The sequence below is a fragment of the Ammospiza nelsoni genome, chromosome 16, assembly GCF_027579445.1.
Source record: "Ammospiza nelsoni isolate bAmmNel1 chromosome 16, bAmmNel1.pri, whole genome shotgun sequence".
In the NCBI taxonomy this organism is placed as follows: Eukaryota; Metazoa; Chordata; class Aves; order Passeriformes; family Passerellidae; genus Ammospiza; species Ammospiza nelsoni.
The window spans coordinates 13,711,398-13,730,255 of record NC_080648.1 but is presented as its reverse complement, the minus strand read 5'-3'; the positions used below and the strand labels follow the sequence as shown (position 1 = coordinate 13,730,255).

The 18,858-nt window shown below is 48.3% G+C and overlaps 1 protein-coding gene across 2 annotated transcripts in view; it reads right to left on the bottom strand.

Annotated features, from left to right (window-relative positions):
• The window catches only part of GRIA1 (glutamate ionotropic receptor AMPA type subunit 1), a 120,903-nt gene extending 104,852 nt beyond the window's left edge, over positions 1-16,051 (bottom strand). For both annotated transcript variants that reach the window (XM_059483971.1, XM_059483972.1), the window contains exons 1-2: positions 15,848-16,051; positions 13,611-13,748 (exon numbers count right to left, since the gene is read on the bottom strand). In XM_059483971.1, coding sequence (XP_059339954.1) covers positions 13,611-13,748; positions 15,848-15,929 — 220 coding nt within the window. In that variant the 5' untranslated portion in view covers positions 15,930-16,051. The remainder of the gene's footprint in view (positions 1-13,610; positions 13,749-15,847) is intronic.
• Positions 16,052-18,858: the final 2,807 nt, after the last annotated feature.

The following is an 18,858-nucleotide window of genomic DNA, read 5'->3' as shown; positions in this document are numbered from 1 at the left end:
GTCCACTCAGACTCCTTAAAGGCCTGATGAGTTTCCAGTCCCAGCCAGTGAAGCATTTTGGGTGGGAGAGAAGTGTCCCCCAACTGCCTTCTCTACATGGAGGGGAGAGGAAGCATGGAAAACACATGGAGGCAACAAACCATGGCACTTGCCTCGTAATGTTTTATCTAATGAAGTCCTAATCCTAGCGGGATAAGAGTTTTGGCTTAGATAAGCAGAGTATCCATGGCCTTTAACCTTTTTTAACCTCCATGGCCTTTAATCTCTTTTTTCCCCCAAAGGAAGTTTCAGAAGAAAGAATAGTCAATAGAAAGTTATTGATACTCAATACTCAATAGAAAGTTATCGATAATCTTTGGCCTAAAGATCAAGAAGGGAAATTAAAGATACATTGCCTGGGCTGAATGGAAAAGCCTCACCCACTGCAGTGCTGCTGGTGCTGCACAGAAGAGAACTCAAGAGAAGCCATCCTCTCCTGTGCCAGGGTCAGTGATAAATGCACCTCTCTCAATTTCCTCCCATTGGGAAATTAAACACTTTCCTGTGGGCAGTAGGGGAAGAAGCAGAGCTGGTTTACACCCTCCTCTCCCCAAGTGCCTCATCCCTGTCCCTGTCCATGCCAGCCCTGCCCTGCCCAGCTGCAGCCCAGAGCCACCTGTGGGGAGGAAGATGAGGACTGACACAAGCAGGTGATTCGTGCTGGTGCTTTTATCCCTCGGGGAGTGGAGATGAATGAGCCCACACTCAACATAAAGGACATTTCCCTGCTGTCACCACAGCCAAGGGAGAGCAGGTGCCGACAAATAAGGACAGTGGCCACTCACTGTGCCCCCTTGGCACTTCCACTTCGCTGCTCCATGAGGAGTCTGCTTGGGGAGGTCGTTCCCAAGGATGCTGCATGCAGAGGCAGTCTCTGCTCACCCACTCAGAGCACCTTTACCCATCTGCTGCTGCCTGGCACTGCCAGGGGAACAGGAGTAGATTCCCCCACCACCTCCCGGTCATCACAGGCTGCTGCTCATGTGCCAGCAGACATGGGAGAGCTCTGGGTGTGCACCAGACAGCCATCCCCACCTGCCAGGGATCTGGGGGCCTACACAAAGAGGGATCAGATTCATTAGGAAGAGGAGGAATTATAAATATGAGCCTAAGATAATGAGGCCAGTGTGGGTCTGAACAGAAATTCAAAGCTGTGTCCTCTCCTATGGGCAGGTTTCTTCACTTATTTATCAGTACTGGCAGGCACAGAAAGCACATCCTGCCTTCTGAGCATCCAGACTTTTCCAGCAGAACCAGAAGGAATCCAGGTATTCTCATGCTGCCTTTGGTGTGCCTCAATAATATCACTGTCCAGTGTCACTGAGGAAAAAACCCCAAAAACAAACAACACAAAAACTGGACAACAGGATGGGACAGTATCCCAAATCCCCTTAAAACAGAACTTCTCCCTGCAGCCACCCCTCACAGGCAGCCTCACACACAGGAGGCACAGCTGAGGGCTCAAAGGCACGGGTAGGTCACTGGAGGCTGAAGTCAAAGTCTCCCTCAACTCCAGGACATGTCTGAGGAGTGATTAGCCTTTCCCTCTTTGCAGGAAAAGCTGACACTGTCCAAAGCATCAGGCCCTGCTCCCTTTGTCCCTTTCTGTGCTGGAGCCTGCAGGAGCTGCAGAGCCCCACGGGGAGAGGGATCAGAGCAGATCTCCCTGCTGGCCTCAGCTGCTGCCTGCGGTGGCACTGAGCTGCAGCAAATGTTCATTTAAAGAACACCTTAGAGGCTACCCTGATGCACTTGCCACGAGCCTTCAGCTCTCATTTATCGTCTGTGCCTGATTCTACCACTTGCCTAAAACTCAATACACCCTCTTCAGGATTTTTTTTTTTTTTTTTTTTTTAACAATTGATGTCTTAGTGTATCCCCTTGTATATTTTATTTTCTTCTCACTTCTTGAGGAAAGAAATTACAGGGAGAAGGCATTAGAGCTCCTCAACTATCTCATAACTCTGACAAAACAGAAAACAAGATACAGGACTGATGCCAAATAACACCAAAATCTCACTCTGGGAGAGATGAGGATCTGGGGAAGGGGATCAGCTGCCACACAAAGTATCCCAGAGCACTGTGACAAACCAAGGCAGAGAGGAGGAGCTGAGTGCACCCTCCAGAGCAGGTCTGTGGCTGCAGGGACTTGTTTGGGGCTCCAGGGTGGCCCCACAGCCACTGTGCAGCACCAGACTGGGGGAGCAGAGGGGATGGCATGGCAGAGGAAGCAGCTCTGTGCTGAAGCAGCAGGAAATCCAGGGCAGGCAGCAGCAGGTGCTGCCTGTGGGTGGATATTGTGCATGGCAGACTCAGCCTGGAGCTGCAGAGAGGGGCTCCATGTAGGGGGCTGGAGCAGCCTCTTCACCTTCCCTGCATCAGTATTTTGGGCAAAATACTCTATTCTTATGGAGAGAAAAGCAAAGGAGAAGTAGGAGAGAAGCACCTCCCAAGGAATTTTTCAGAGCAGGAATGCTCCAACTTCTCAGAGCAAACAGTGCTCTGCTGCTGCTGAACATCCTTTTCCCTTCTTCCTGAAGCTGGGAAAAAGAAATCTTAGTGAGGAAGTGAGGAAGGAGAGTTCTTCCCAAAAAGGGACTCATTACTGGGCTCCAGGTGCCAACTCTTAAAGCAAATTCTTTCAGTCTCACACGGTGTCTTTAAGAAATGATAGATTGCACTGGCTGAGAAGAAACCCTCTGCTCCCTGATAATAAATGAGTTGTTAGCACAAGTAGCAGGCTCCCAGATCCATTTGTGATCCAAAGGGCTCACAGATGCTTCCCATTTCTGCAATGCCAAAACCACAGAACACCAGGCAGGGAGGGATGGGAAGGAGCCTCCTGTCTGTCTGCCTGCTGCTCTCCAGTGGCTAAAGGGAGACTCTCAAGTGCAAGTTCCCTTTGATGGAGCCTTTTTTTAATGTACATTTGCTGTTGTTGAAAGTGCAGAATTTGCTGTATTGCCTGCAGGCAAGGATAGCTAGGGGAAAAACCTCACCCCTGTGTGCTGCACATCATGTGCTCTGGACATGAATCATCCTATGGCACAGGCACCCCCTGTCCTACAGCCACACACCTCATCCCTCTGCACAGCTGGGACAACACACCTTGGATGAGAAACACACCTTGGATGAGATAAACACACCTTGGATGAGATAAGAACACCTTGGATGAGATATACACACCTTGGATGAGATAAGAACACCTTGGATGAGATTTATGCACCTTGGATGAGACAAACACCTCCAAAGGATCCTGTGGTCCCACCTAGGGATGCTGCTGTACCTGAATGTCTTGGCCCCAATTCCCTTCATCCCCAGCCTCCACAACACTGCTCTAGATTTCACTCCACAGCCCTGGGGATGACTTTCTCCCCCTCCCCCCTGTTTGTTTTTAAAGTTGCTCTGCTCGACTTGCTAGTTTGGATTCACACTTTTACCTTCTGTCCTGTGCAAGCTTGAAGCAGGAAACCTGAATGCACATTGCTCTGCAACTCCTCTGAGATTGCTGCCAAATGGCAATTAGAACTCGTGACAGATTGGGATGGGATTCAGAATTCCCAAGATTTTCAGGTGTGTTTTGATCTAGAGCTCTGGGTCTGATTTGTCTCAGCTGCTATACGAAATTACTGTAGAATGTTTTTTAATGGGCAAAGCAATGGGATTTTTTTTCCTTTCCCACAAGATTGTTAGCTCCAGTACTGCACAAGGCTTAACGGTGGTCATCCAGTTCGAGCTGGTGGGGGTTGCTCAGTCAAATCCCTGGGTGCTGTTTTGGAAATGCCACAGCATCTGCAGGCATTCCTCCCCTGATGACACCAACCCCATGGCACTGATACCAACCCCATGGTTCCCCCAGAGCCCAGTCCTGGGGACAGGCACTGTCAGCCAGGAGTGTATCAATGGGAAAAGGGAGAAAGAGAGCTGCATAAAGCCTGCAAAAGCAAAGGCATGGCTGTTAGAGCACTGCAAACACTCCTGCCAGCAGCAAGCCCAGGAAATGTGAGAAACAGAAGAGGCCAAGAGGATAAAAGGACAATCACACCTCACAGGACAATGCCAGGCCCCTGCCCTTGGGGGGCCACTGCAGTGCAGTACCAAAATGCAGAAGGAGAACCTGAACAGAGCAGTTCCTGTGCCATGAACATCTGTTTTCTTCACTTCTCAGCAATACATCAGAATGGCACAACTGCAAAGAGCCTGTTTGCAACGTGCTGCCAGCTTTTATCAAAGCCTTTACAGGCTGCTCACAGGGAGAGCAGCAAAGTGTTTGATACTGCTGAGATGTCACCTTCAGCAGAGTATTGAGGAATTAGCAGAGGAGCATAATGCAGCTGCAGATGCTGTGGGATAGGATTCCCTATAGGAATAGGAGCTCACCTGCCTCCCAAAGTCTCATGCTGAACTCAGCCAGGATCAACACAGCTCTGTTGCTTTACCTGGTACCTCACACAGGAAGGAAAATTCAACCAGGGGACATGTGGGCACAGGTGAGGATTTGCTTTGATGGGCTAAATGTTCTCAAAAAAAGAAGAGAAATTTGGGAATGGCCACTGAGAGCTACTGCCTGAGATGCTGGGTGCTGGTACTTCAATGCAATGTGACTGCTAAGCCCCATAAAACTGTGATGATGCTTGAGTGAGAGTTTCCTCTTCCACAGAACAAGCCTGTACCCCAAAGTAGGTGCTGGTTTCTCCAGAACAAGAAATGGTGTGGGCTGTTTGGGGAAGGGCTCATCCCTGAAGTGTGTGGTTGCTCTGGAAGCAGGGATGGAAATGCAGGAGCTGTCTCATGTCCCACCTGAGGGCTGCACAGTGAATTCTCTGCCCTCCAAGCATCAGCACGTAGACATGGGCATGTCTGGGAGCACAAGGAGCTCATTTTCCAGTCTGTGTGTGGCTGGGGATGGGTGACCTCCTGCAGATGGGACTGCTCAGGGCTCTGTGGGCTCAGGAGAGGTGCTGGGATCTGCTCCCCCCGAGGTCTCTGTGAGTCTGGCACTCGAGGCTGCTAAGGTGGAGGATGCTATGGTATAGATGACTCAATGTTAGAAATCTGCCTGACTTCATCCACACATTTCTTGCAGGTTCCCAAACAAATGATGACTCTTAACGCCTGCCAGCCAAGGCTAATCCAGGTCCCAGACTCCAGGGACCTCAGGAGATCTGTTCCTGACAGTGCAGGAGAGGCTCCACTCTGCCCACAGCCTCTGCCTTTGCTGTCCCCACAGGGCAGGAGCACAGGGACACCCAGATTGCCATCCCCACGCCCTGAAGCTGCTGGGCTTTTGGCACAGCCATAATGAGCTGAGCAGGAGACCCCAGAATGAAGACAGGCTGGAAGACTGAATTAATTCTGATTAAATCCGTGAAATGCACTCGGATCTGCCTTTGCTGGGGACAGGCTGGGGACAGCTGCTGTGCCTGTTTTTCTGGGACAGTGAGCTGGGCACAGCACTGCTCCCTGCCTCCTCCTTGTCTGCAACAGCCCCCTCTCCTCACCCCTTCCCCCACTGCAGCCTGTGTGGTTTGGCTTGCTATTACTTCCTTTGGTAGTTCATTAAAGACATTAATCACCTTCTGCACACAGACATTTCTGCTGAACTCCCTGCAGGCCAGGCCTCCTTCTCTGCTGGCTGCTCAGCCCCTGCAGGCACAGTGCTGGTGGCTCAGACCTGCCCCCGTTTCCCTGCTGGCCTGGGGTCACCCCAGGCCTCCCCTGCCATGCATGCTGTGACAAGAGCCTCCTTTTCAGCTCACCTTCACCCCACTGGGGTCTGCATCCCAGCATCTGTCTCCCTTTTCCCTGGCCAAACACTCCCAACACACGACTACCATACATCACCTGCAGGAAGGGGGAGGACAGGAGGAACCTGAGCTGTGGTGCTGAGCAAACAGGAGACACCATTAGCTCCAGTTCAGATGTGAGCAGAAGGAGGAACAGCCCTCAGAAAGAAAAACCTGCCCTTGCTTAGCTAAGGGCTGAAAAGAGAGACAAGGGAGATCTCCACCTATTGCCCATCCACAGCCCAAGCAGAGCTGCTGCCTCACCCCTTTCCCACGTCATGTTTCCTACTCCAGGGTTTCTTCACCCTCTGTCCCTGGGTGCTCTCTGTTGGACTTGGCCTCCACACAGGCTCCCAGACCTGCTGGTAATTTTTTCTGCTGTTTACCTGCTAGAATAGCAGTGCTGTCCCCCCTCTATGGGATGGCACTGAATGGAATGTGGGTGCTGCATGGAAGGAAAGCCAACAAGGCTCGGGGCACTCAGGGGATGTTGGCAGCCCAGCAGGAGAAAAACCACCTCTGAATCTGTGTAATCACTGATGTCTTTTACTTGTTTAAGCCCACTGCTAGCAAAGATCAAAGCAAAGTGTTTGGGAGGGCAGGGAGGTGAGGAATAGCCCTTGATTTCATGTGAGATTCCTCCACATTCTGCATCCAGATTACTTACAGAGGTTTCTGTATCTCTCCTCTGACCCTCCAGCCCTCAACCTTTCATGTCCCTCCCACTTCATCTCCAGTAGCATAGTGGCAGGATCTCACTAACTAAATCAAAGCCAAGACTCCTATAGCATATAGAGAAATGCAGACACATATGCCACATCCACATGAGAATCCTGCCATCAGTACAACTCAATCTTAGACATCAGTTGTTTTCTTTTGCACTCCTCCACTCTGTCAAAAACAAATAAAATCAAGGAATGAAAAGACCCTCTTAAAGAAGCCAAGATATGGCAATTTTTAGCTGTCATTCACTTCTTCACTGCCTCTCACTGCTGCTTCCTCAAGGGGTCACTCAGTCTGGCGAAGCATAAGCACAATCTGAATTGCAACCCTGGGTGAGGATTGGCAGCGTTTGGTTTGCAGGCAACAGGGAAAATAACTGATCTACATGAGAAAAAGAATCAACATTTCAGGAGGCCTTCGTCTTTTTGTGTTGTTTTTTTCTGGGGGTGTTTCTTTTAAGAGTGCCCCAGAGGGGACAAGTGGGTGGCTGCTAAAAGGACAGTGTGAGAAAATCAGCTGGAGGCTCGTTACTGTTGAAGCTAATGAGCAAACACTTCAGCAGGTGAGCAGGGAGCAGTTTCTGCTGGATGCCACACTGTTATTGCCCCAGTAGTCCACTACCATTTTGAAATATTTTCTGCTGGAGTGATGGTGGGTTGCAAATGGTTTGGTTTGGATCCCTTTCTGCACCTTGCCTAACTCCTGACTTCCTCAGATGTTAGCAAAGGATTTCATATTGAACTCTTCACTGGGAAAAATAGTGCTCTGTTTCAGTTCTACACAACTAAAATAAGAGAAATAAAACCTCTCTTTAAAGGAATGCAGTTGAAATAAATGCATCTTTGTCTTCAGACTCATGTTAATACCGCACCCCTGAGAATTTGGATCTTCAGAATATTAAAGTCTCCCTGATTTATTGCTTCTTTAAGTAGCATGTTGATTTTGTGTTTGCTCTGAGCTCCATGTGTTACTGAAGCTAACTGGGACCTTTTCCATTTCTGGTGGCAGAGAGCTGTTGCCTTTGGGGCTTTAACCCTATTAAAGGAAATGTAAATGTATATATCTAAAATTCCCACCAGTTTTGGAAATGAACAGCACACTTCCCCATGCTGCAATCCTTGCAGTCACATGAAGATTTCCACTCTCACCTTGCTAATAATGCCAAAAAATAAAGCCTGTCTGCTTCTGGCCTAGTAGAATCCCTATCACATGAAAAGGCTTTATTTTTAGAGAAGAAAAGATAAGCTGTGAGTGGAAGCTGTGACTGTCACACAATGGACAGGTCTGGCCTGTGCTGCTCACTGTTTCTCAAATCCCTCCTCTGCCTACTGCAGAGCCCAAATTTTACTTCTTCACTCTCTTTTCTGCTTGTCACCAGTGCTGGGATCCTTTCCAGATGAGCAGATAGATTTGCAGGTGTGAAATTCCCCTTATTCCTCCCTCTGATTTTTCCTTATGGCGTCATATCTGCTTTTCTCCCCAGGCAACTCTCCCACCACCCGGGATAAAAAAAATTAAATACACAAAAAATAGTCATGCAAAGAAGAAATGTCCCCATGGCCTTTGAAGAGATGGACACAGACTGGGGGACACTTCTCCTGATGTGTGGTGCCAGCCTCTCACAGGGCTGCCAAGAGACAAGGGGAGCCCCATCAGTTCCCTGCTGATGGAATTGGTCCACATTTACCCCAACCCCTCTGTGCCCAGATCCCTGGAGACAGACAGACAACCTGCCCTGTCCTAGCACCCACAGCTGGGGGAATGGCTCAGCAATCATGTTCTAAATGCTTTTCCTTCTTGGGGAAGTCATTTGGGACAAGCTCCTGCCTTTTTGGTGGTGTGTGGGACGTCAGTGCCCACCCTGGGGGTCCTGCTGGGACACTGAGGGCTGGTGTCACCTCCAGGACCTGCTCCCCCCTGTTTGGCACATTCCAAGCTGCTGGCATCTCACTGAACAAACACACACTTGCTAGAAAGCTACAGCCCATCCCTGCCCAAAACTGAGCAACCTTAACCTGAGGTTGATCTAACGTGAATTGATGCTCTGTGATTCATCTGTCTGCATCGCATCTTTTCCTGTTACATAATCCAAGGAGATGTATCTCCTTGTAGTACCTGTGTTGTATTAATCAGACTGCATCTGATCATTAAATCCGTGTTTCTGTTGGCTGAACTCACATTAAATAGTCATAGCAAATATCCTGAGCTCTGCAGGGAAAAAAAAACTCCCAGAGCACCTACATGAGATTTCTGACACTGTGAAAATAGAAACAAGTTTAGCAACAAACACCACAACTATTACAGGGCTGGGTTTATTTAGACTGTGGAAACTTAATTATAAAAATTGCATTCTAACTGATTACTGCCGGAATAATTACAGCAACACCTTTACAAGAAATGGTGACCATCATATGTTTGTCAACAAAGAAGCTTCCTTTAAATTCAACACCCAATAATTGTTTAATTAAACCAAATTTAGTTCCTCATTTGAGAACATTCAAATGCTTGCCTATTCCTTCCTATCTCTGAGAGGTAATTTAGGAGATAAAAAGCAATATCTATAAATACTCTATCTATATATGTAAGTATCCAAGGAAAAGAAGAAAAAGAAAGACTTCATTTCATAGCTGATCTGGATGTAAGCTCGCTGCTATTGATAAGAACATAAGCACAGAGTGAGTGATCACTACAAATCCCTCTCTAATTGGTGCTTGGAGGCCTTAATAAAATATGAACAGAATCCAAACTACATGTTCATTTTCTAATTTGCAGAACAGATTCAACTGTTGATATTCTAGCAGCACCCACAGCATACACTCAGAATGAGGACCCCACAGTAACTGCATCTGTGCATACACAGAGAGGGATTAATAATTCATTGCTTTTCAGCCTCTTTACAAGTTTTCCTGCAGCTGCAAAATCCTGTTGCTATCCTGTGCAGGCCCCTGTGTTTCAGGTGTGCAGCTCCTGAGTGTCCCTTGCCAGCAGCCCAGCACCCAAACACACAAAATCTGGTGGCTGCCTCAGCAGAGCTGCAGGGCTCAGTGACGAACAGGGGTTATTTTAGTCACTGGTCATCCCTGCAAAGCAGCCTGAGCTTTGCAGGGGCAGTTTTACCAGGCTGGTGACTCACCTGGTGTGGCAGCTGCTGACCCAGGGCAGGCTGATGCTGAGCCATCCTCTTCTCAGGACAGCCAGAGCAGCTCCACGCCTGCCTGGTGCTGCCAGCATCACCTGGGGACCTCAGCCAAAGGCTGCAAGCAGGAATCTCTGCACCACAAATTAAATAAAGCCATGGAGCTGTGGCTGAAACAACTCATAGTCCCTGAGGAGCCGGGCTGTGCTCAGGACGGGATGCGCATTGCACTGTGCACAGCTGGAGGCAGAGATGAAGAATAGCAGGAAACTATTGCCAGCGCAGGTTGACTCAAGAAAGAAATCTCTCATTCCTCTGCTGTCAACAGCACACAGTGCTCCCATCCACTGTGGGCCTTCCAGAGACAGGAATTTGCAGATCTCTCTTGAGCTGCAAAGCTCCTGTGTCCTCTCATCTGGCACAGAGCATCCCCCTTCCCACCCCTCTCCATTCTGACCTGCAGCACCAACTCTCCTGTGCTGAGTCTGCCCTGAGAGCAGTCAGACATGGCAAAAAACAGCATGGTAGGGTTTGCTAGACGCTGTGTGGAGGGAATAAAGTGCTTTTCCAAACATGGATGGAGACAGAACCTCTGAACATGTCTTTAAAGCTGACGAAGGGTTTTTGCTCTGCTACGTCACTAGGCAAACATTTCAGCTACACCTCATCATCATTTCACCCTTTACAGTCACCTGGAACTGCTGTGTAATTCTGCTGAAGGAAGGACTCTCCATTCACCCTCCTCCCTTAAACAATTTCCTTGGCCTTTGAAGAAACAGCACAAAATTGTAAAGCCTCCTAACCTTTAGTTAAGAACCATGAGAGTGGCAGGTGTGTACTTTCATACGGGTGAGCCCCATCAGGCACCCAGCTGCAACCACAGAGCGTGTTCATTACCAGCTATTCTGTGGGATGGAATGAATTCAGGAAGATATTTCAGTTACTGAAATGTGCCCGTGCCTCAGTGATGCAACAACATTAGCATCAACCCCACACATGAAACAGGAAGTCACCACACATCTCCACAACCTCTTCTTGCTTTCTTAATGATTATGGTTTGCCTAAAACCATCATCTCCTGACGTGTTGCACACAGGGACCACAGGACCTGCACTGAGCTGTGTAACGATAAAAAGTCCACATCTAAAACACCAGAAATGTGAAAGTTACTGAGGGGCTGTCACAGTGACAGCCCAGCGACCACAGCAGCCTCTGGGTGTTCTCCAGATTCCCCTCTCGGATGGGTGTCATTGTCATTGTCACGAATTCGGCGTGTCATTAGCGGCGCTGTCACCTGGGCTGGAGCTCCCGGTGTCACTGCACCCACTGTCACTGTCACTGTCACTGTCACACCACAGCTTGCTCATCCTTGCTCATCCCCAGCAGCTCCTGAGCAGTGCCACAGCCGATGCCCATGCACATTCTGCACACCATTTCCTCAGCCAGGCTGCTGTCACTGTGCTGCACCTCATCCCCACCCCACAAGGAGTTTGCTCCTGCTCTCAGCGCTGATTCTGAATATCTGCTCTGTGCTTTGGATGATGCTGCTTCAGACACTTGCCATAAGGAGTACATTTAGCTGGATCCCAGCACGGAGCAGGATTTGCAGTGGAGCTGGGATCTTGCTCAGATACCCTCACAGGTGAGGCATCAGGTTCATGGGGTCCAAACAGCCTTGACTAAACTGTCACAGAAGCAGGCAATGCCAATGGCAAGGAAATGCTGTGTTCTCCATCTCCATGGGAACAAAACCTGGTACTTTTAACTGGTAGCACGGCCAGTCTTTCCTCAGAAGATAAAGACCACTGTGTGGGCAGGGTTTTTATTCTCTCTAAATAAACAGATCTTTCTGCTGATATCTAGTCTTGGCAGCCAGGCAAGGAATTAGCTGGAAGATGAAGAATGAGCTAATTCCTGACAAAAGTTTCGCTTCAGCTCTAGAGTACTAAAATCAGGTCTCCTAATGGCCTGTTTTCTTCAGGTTGGGGTTTTTTTTCACCCCTAGGGTACATGGAATGACACCTTCTTTTGTGCCTACAAAACAAATGCTGCCTTCCATAGTCTGGAGGAACTTAGGAAGTTTTTAATTATAAGGAAAGCGAAACGAGGACAAGTGAAGTTGGGCTGTGCAAAGTGCTCTGCTGGTCTGATCTAGGACAATGTGCCCTACATAGAGCTCAAATATAACATCCTTTGGGAGGCTGCCTTGCTTCCATTCAGCTTTTGTGAGACCACCCCTGCCCCCGCAGCACTAATGACAGGTTCCTGAAGCATAGCTGGTGTCATGGTCTTGCCATCAAAGCTGTAAACAAAACCATTAGTGGCAGGCATGGAGAGGGAGGGAAAGCCATGTGCAGATGGAGAATTTATCTGAGTGGTATTCTTGCTGTTTCTGCTTTCTTCCTGCTATCAGCTCTGAAATAGCTCATCCTCAGCCACAGTCAGCAACTCTACCCCAGGTGGGTGACGTTTTCCCTTGATAGATACAAGGTCTGGCTTTTTTCCTTCTATTTGTCTGGCTTTCCTGCCAAGAAAGTTCCATTGGATAGAGCTGAAATAGTTGCTCTTCCTTGATGGAAACCTTGTAGTTGGCAAATAGAGGGATATTAAAGAAAATAGAAAATCTTTAGATATGCTGTTAGATACTGCAAAGAAAGTGTGGCCAAATTGTTACTTCTATCTCCTATACCATACTGGGCAGGAAATTCCTGAGATCTTGTATTTGCAAACCCTCCAACAGAAAATATCACAACTTTTTTTTTTTTATTTCTTCAAAAAGCCTCATTAATTCTCCTGCTGGCTCTTTCTTCCAGGAGATCCCTTCTGTGCATTTCTGAGCAGAGAGAACAGTTTGTGTTCACCTCTATCCCACACAACTAAACTGCAGGGGGGATGTTTCAGTGACTCAAGAGGACACTACAGACGCCAGCCAACAACAATCCAACAGGCTCAATGAAGGGAAGGCTTCCTCCAGCCTATCCTGAGAGCCCAAAACACACACACGGGTTCAGAGAGTGTCAGCAGCAGTGTCTGACACCAGGTCAAACCACAGAATTCTCTGTGCATCACACGCTGCTGGCGCGAGCCCCTCGCCCACAGCACTGTGCTCCAAGGAAAGCAAAGGCTGCCACAGCAACCACAGGGCTCTGTTATGGGCTTAGTTCTCATTTGGTTTCCTCCTCCTGGTCTTGTTTGTTGCTGCTAACCTTGGCTTTATCTAGCAAGCCAGGGTGTTTTTCCCAATAATATCTTCTAATGAGAACAGTACAGGCAACGTGCTGTGCCTTAGCAGGGTGCAGATCCACCCTGAGATCAATTCCGTGGTGCAAACTCATTCTTTAATATCTGTTTTTAGAGCCAATGAATAAATTTCTTGAAACTAGAACTCTCTTACCTCTCTGTCATTATTAGGCATGCCCTTATTGTGGATTTAGACTCCACTTGCACCAAGCTGCTGGCTTCTGCTAGGTCTTTCTTAAATTACAAGGACAGATGGTTAAACTGGGGCTGAGGAAGAAGCTGTTCACACTAAACAGAGACTTCTGTGCACTCTGTGGGTGGAAAGGGGTGTCTTTGTTGTGCATCACAGCTATGGGAAATATCGGGATGAAATCTCAATGTAATGATTTGGGCAGAGGTTAGAGAAACAAGAGGAAATGAAATCTTGGGGGGTTTATATCACTTTGGGTGCAATGGAAGGGGAAACACAAGACATGCTGGATAACTGCAGCAATACCTCACCCCTATTCCTTAGCACAAACCAAAACGACCCAAAACCCCTTTGTATGTTTGGGGTTTTGTTGCTGGGACCCTAAATGTGAGCTACGCATTAGGTGCATGATGTCCCATGTTTCAGACAGCCAACAAACCCAAGCCAGGAATAAAGAAGCCAAAGAGAGGCAGAGCAGAGTGAATGCTGGTACTCACAGGTGTATGTCATTTCAAAGCTGTCACTGATGTTCACAATGTCGATCTGGGGAAGGAGCTTAGGGGGTTCTGTGAGCTGAGACAACGCAAACCTGAAAGCCGCATGTTCCTGGGACTGTTGATTAGGAAACAACCCCCCTGGGGAGAAAAACAGAACCATGAGAAGAAAGCTCTTAAGAACATTCACATTAAAAACATTGTCGGTCCGAAATATTCCTGAGAGCAGAGCCTACAGCCCTGCAGCCCGGGGAGTGCCTCCAAACTCAGAAATCCTCCAGAAGCCAAGAGCCAAGGGTTCCGTGCCCACTGCGGACAGGTTGGGAGCACAAAACCCTCCCAACATTTCTGTTATGTAACCCTGGATCACACACAGGAGCCCTGCTGCATCCCCAGGCCAGGCAGCTCAGGATAGGGATAATCCATGGGGTGAAGCTCAACCTCTTCACCCCCTAACTTCAAGCAGGAGGAATGGGAATTCTCTCCATATCACCTCAGTACAGGAAGAACGAGATCCTTCCTTCCTCCCCTGGCTTGGAATGAGGCTCAGTTCAAGCCCTGCTGATTGAGAGGAGAGCTTTGCTACAGGAGGGTTGCAGGGTCCCCCCACACTGTGGGACTCGGGGGTACGGGGCAGCCTGGCTGAGCCTGGCCCAGCAGGGGACAGTGCTGTGACAGCCACAGGGACACGAAACTGTGACCAAACTGCTGCTGCTGCTGGAGGTTTGCTGCACAGAAAATCCCAAATTTAACAGGTGACAGCGGCCAAACTCAAACTGGGCAGCAAACTTAAAGCTTGACCCTCAGAGGAATCAATCTACACAGAATTACAGATAAACCCAGGACCACAGAATGATACAAACAGGGCAGGAACTGGGACCGGGCTGGACCTAAGCTCAGAGCCTCTCCTTCCCCATGGATCTGGAACAAAGTGCAGCGATAACCCAGCCCTAGGAAAAGTTTCCTGCTGCTCCCCCAGCAGGAACCTTGGCTTGCAGCAGATCCCTCCACAGCCTCCGGAGAGATGCTATTAAATTCAGCCTGTCTTGTAATCTATATGCATTTAAAGAAAGCGCTGCTATTGGCATTTCAGGAGGAGGGAAACAAAGCACTTAGCAACAAGGGAGAATTAAAATAAGGCTGCAGAAAGTATCAATGCCCAAGACGACTCGAGGAAGAAAGAAATAGGCAAGGACCTGCCATCAACGTCACTTTGCACATCTTTAGTAGAGGGGGCATCTCCTCGTGTGAAAAGGGCTATTTGTGCACCAATATCCCCCCACCTCCCCCGTTCCTCCCACCCCGCAGCCTAATCACGGATATCGGAGGAATCAGATGCTCGTAGCCAAGTTGCGTTCGTTGAAAGGCAAAAAATCCGGGATCTTGCACAAATTTGGGGTAAAGGGGAGACAGGAAGGGAGGGAGACAAGGATGCAGCACCAACAGCAATAAAAGCACTGATTGTGCAGCTGGACTCAGGCAGGAGTTGCCTGAACTTGGTGGATTAGCGATTGATTGGCATTGTAGAGAGAAGGGAGGCGGGAAAGAAAACCAGCATGCAAGGGAAGGGAATTTGGGGCTAGGCTACAAACGATCACCAATAAAGATCAATGGGAGAGTAATAATAAACGCGGGCAAGGAGGGAGAGGAGCACGGAGAAGTTACAGGAAGGGAGGAAGGAATCAAACAGGCACTGCTGGTGTGCAGGGGAAGCAAGTGGCATGAAATGGAAAGAGACTTCAATGCAAGACCTTCTTACAATAGCTTTGCCCTTATTCTTTAGCAATAACAACAAGAGAGCGTCTGTTTGTTACCTCCCGTCCCAGTTACCTACAGATGAGAGCATCCTCACCAAAATGTATCATGCAACCGCCGATTTTGCAAATGCAGCAACACACAATGGCAGCCCAGGCATTTCCCAGGGCAAGAAACAGATATTTTTTTCATACTTCCTCCATTTCGGAGGCACTTTTCTCCCTCTGTGTTGGTGTGTGTGTATGTGCAGGCATTTATTCCCAACCTACCCCTCCCCCAAATCCAAATTGATCCATCTCTGCTCCGGCAAAGCTGGTACCAACGCACACATCCAGCCCTCGCAGTTCAGCCCCTGGCTCCCTCTCACACACATACACACACATTGTGCCTTTGCAAGCACATCACCGGGTCAGTTTTTACCCCCAGCACCCCCTCTCCACCCCTACCCACTCGCCAGGGAGCATCACCCCCAGCCCCGCACTCACCTATCTGGATATTGTTGGGGAAATTGGCCCCTAACACCGCCCCTAGGAAACTGGTGCAGAAGAAGGCAAAAATGTGCTGCATATTCCCTTTTGCATTGGCGAAAAAGAAGCCCAGCTCCAAGCATAGATTTGATTTTTCCCCCGCTCTGCTCTCTTTAGCCGCCTCTCTCGCCTCCCCTCCGGGATGCGCGTCTCCCCCGCTCCGGCTCCAGCGCCGAGACTGCCGCTGAGCAGCGCCTGGCAGCAGGATTAACTGAGCCCCGAGAGGAAGAAAGAGAGCCCGCTCCTCATCCACATCCCTCCCCCGCCACACACAGCGCACACGCACACGCACACGCCGGGCGCTTCCACCCAGCCCCTGCCCCTGCTGCCAGCTGCGGCTGCACAGCTGGAACCGCATCCATCCCCGAGCCCGCTCTGCCCCTGGGGATCCTGCCTCGGCTCTCTAAGGGCAATCCCCACCTGCCCCTGAATCCCAGCTTGGCCCCTCAACTTGTCCTGGCAGGAGCTCCGAGGAACCTGTGAATCAGTAGGTGGCAAACTCCTCTAGAGAAAGAGCCGAGCCGAGCCCGCCTGGGATCCATCGCTGCCCACCCTGGCTCCAGGAGTTGGAGCGGGCACTCTCCGGAGCCTGGCTCCTTAGGGTAACAAAGAGGGTCCTGCAAATGTGCCTTGGAAGGAAGGATTTCAGAGCAAGAAACGAGAGATGCTGAAGGATTAAAAAAGGAAACCCCCCTATCACCTTTCTCATTGATTTTTGCTGCCCGCTCTTAATGGACGAGGCTTTTCACCATGTGAATGTAGAAGAATTTGAACTCACCAACACCATCAGACAAGACAGGCTTCTGAAATTAGGGGGTCTATCTTAGCCCGGACCATTTCAGAAGCTGTTTCATGATGGTTCTAGAGAGACTGGAGCTTATTTGACCATGGGCAGCTTTGCTCAAAAACAAAAGGAAGAGAAAAATAAAGGTAGAACTAATAAACCCCAGCTCCTAGGTACAACTTGTGATTTGGAAATATTTGAAGAACTGTAGTGAACATAAAGACATAGTCACCTTAGTAAGGAGAGAAAATTCATCCATTCTCCCCTGAAGTCCCAGACCAAACCAAACCAAACCAAACCAAACCAAACCAAACCAAACCAAACCAAACACCATCCATGCCAGAAGCCAGAAGCTGAAATCCCATCTGCAGGCCTGGATATTCTGCCCTTGATGTTTCCAGCCTTGATACACACCAGGGGACCACAGTAGAGAGGAAATAGAGGCAAAAAAGGGGATGTTTGGGGCAGAATTGGAAAATACTCAGATGCCCTGTGTCCTGGTTGGGTGTAGGGTCCCTGGCCCTGGTGCCCTCTCCCCATCTCCAAATGTGTGAGGATAAACTGGAAGAACACCAAAGAGTGGTGACCAATGTTTAAAGGTCAAGAAGTGCTCCTGCATAAGGACAGTTGGATAGAGGAGCACACTGCAGAGTGGAAAAACTGAAATGGGACATGACCAAGCCTGCAAAATCTGCAGCAGCACAGAAATGTTCCCTGTTGGCCACAGCACCCAGGTGTGACATAACTTTATGGTGCAGGGATAATGCTGCTCTTTAAATCCTCAGGCCTTTGTTTAATCTCTGCAAATAAAGAGTTTGGGATCTTTAATATCTTCCTAGACAGTTTTATGGGTTTCACTGTGATGTCTAGAGTGACAAAATGCTGAAACACCCACATAAATGCCAGAGTTGGTGTGGGGTCTCAGAACTGCACTCTTACAGCTTTGCACTGATGCAACTTTGCACAACAGGAGTTGCACTGATGCCTGGAACTTGGTGGCCTCTTACAGGACAGAACACAGAGTTACACTGCAAAAAAAAGAGACCACAAGGTTTGCACTTTTGGCCCAAAACACCCTTCCCCAGGTGACCAGGCAATGACTCTTGGTGCCAGGTTCACTAGAGAAGAAATTCAGGCACTCAGGAACCAGATAAAGGTGGCCAAAGGATGCCCTGACCCTGTCTCACTGCCTGGGTGACCTTCAACCCAAAGTCACATTCAAGCACAAAAAAATCCCCATCTATTGTTGATAGGAGCACCTTCACTAGACTTCCATTTCCCTCCCTGTATAATTTAAGCAATACTGATTTGAGGCTAAAATAACCTGCTGATAGGTTTTATGGAATCTTGCTTTCCATCCAGAATTTAATAGAAACAGCTGCATTTATAACCTGAAGAGAGTCACTGAAGGATAACCAATGCAACAGAAAGATGCCAGCACGTTTTGCAAACTCCCAAACAGTCTATCTGATAACAATAATAGTAGCCATAACAATAAAATATTATAATAGCTTGCAGAAAGCTTGCACAGTCGCATTAATTAATAATGCTGCTTTTGTCTATAAACCTCTCAAAATGCAGGTGGCTTAACAAGGGGAACCTCACCACAGTGTAACAAGATAAGTAGTAATAAGATCATTATTTTAGGAAGGTATTCATTTCCGTTTTCCCTACAGATAACAACATTTTATTCGGGGTTTGTTAGCATAAGGATGTTCAGAATTAACTCTAGATGTTCTGAAGGTTCTTTAAGTCAACATAAAAGCAGTATAATGTCTGAACTTCTGGCTAAAAAACAAACGGAATCTTGGGAAATAGATGAAACTCTTCAACTTCACAAGAGCAGTCACAACAGAAACACAGATCAGTCCACCAATCTTTTGAAAAAACACAAAAGAATTATCTTGATTCCTGTAAACAATGGAAGGAAGTTTTTTTTTCTCCTTTCAGATTTCAGAAAACAATGAAAATCATGCAATACAGAATACAAGCATATTGCATAGAGCCATCTTAATTAGGAGCAACTGAAAACATCAGGGATGGAGTTTTGTTAGACCTGTATTTTGTCTTAGAGGGCTCTTAAGACATAGATGGGATGGGCAGGCAACTGGTGGTCAACAAGGAACATCCAACATGGTTTTGTGGGATTAATTAATGCAAATTGTAAAAAATAAGGTGAATACTA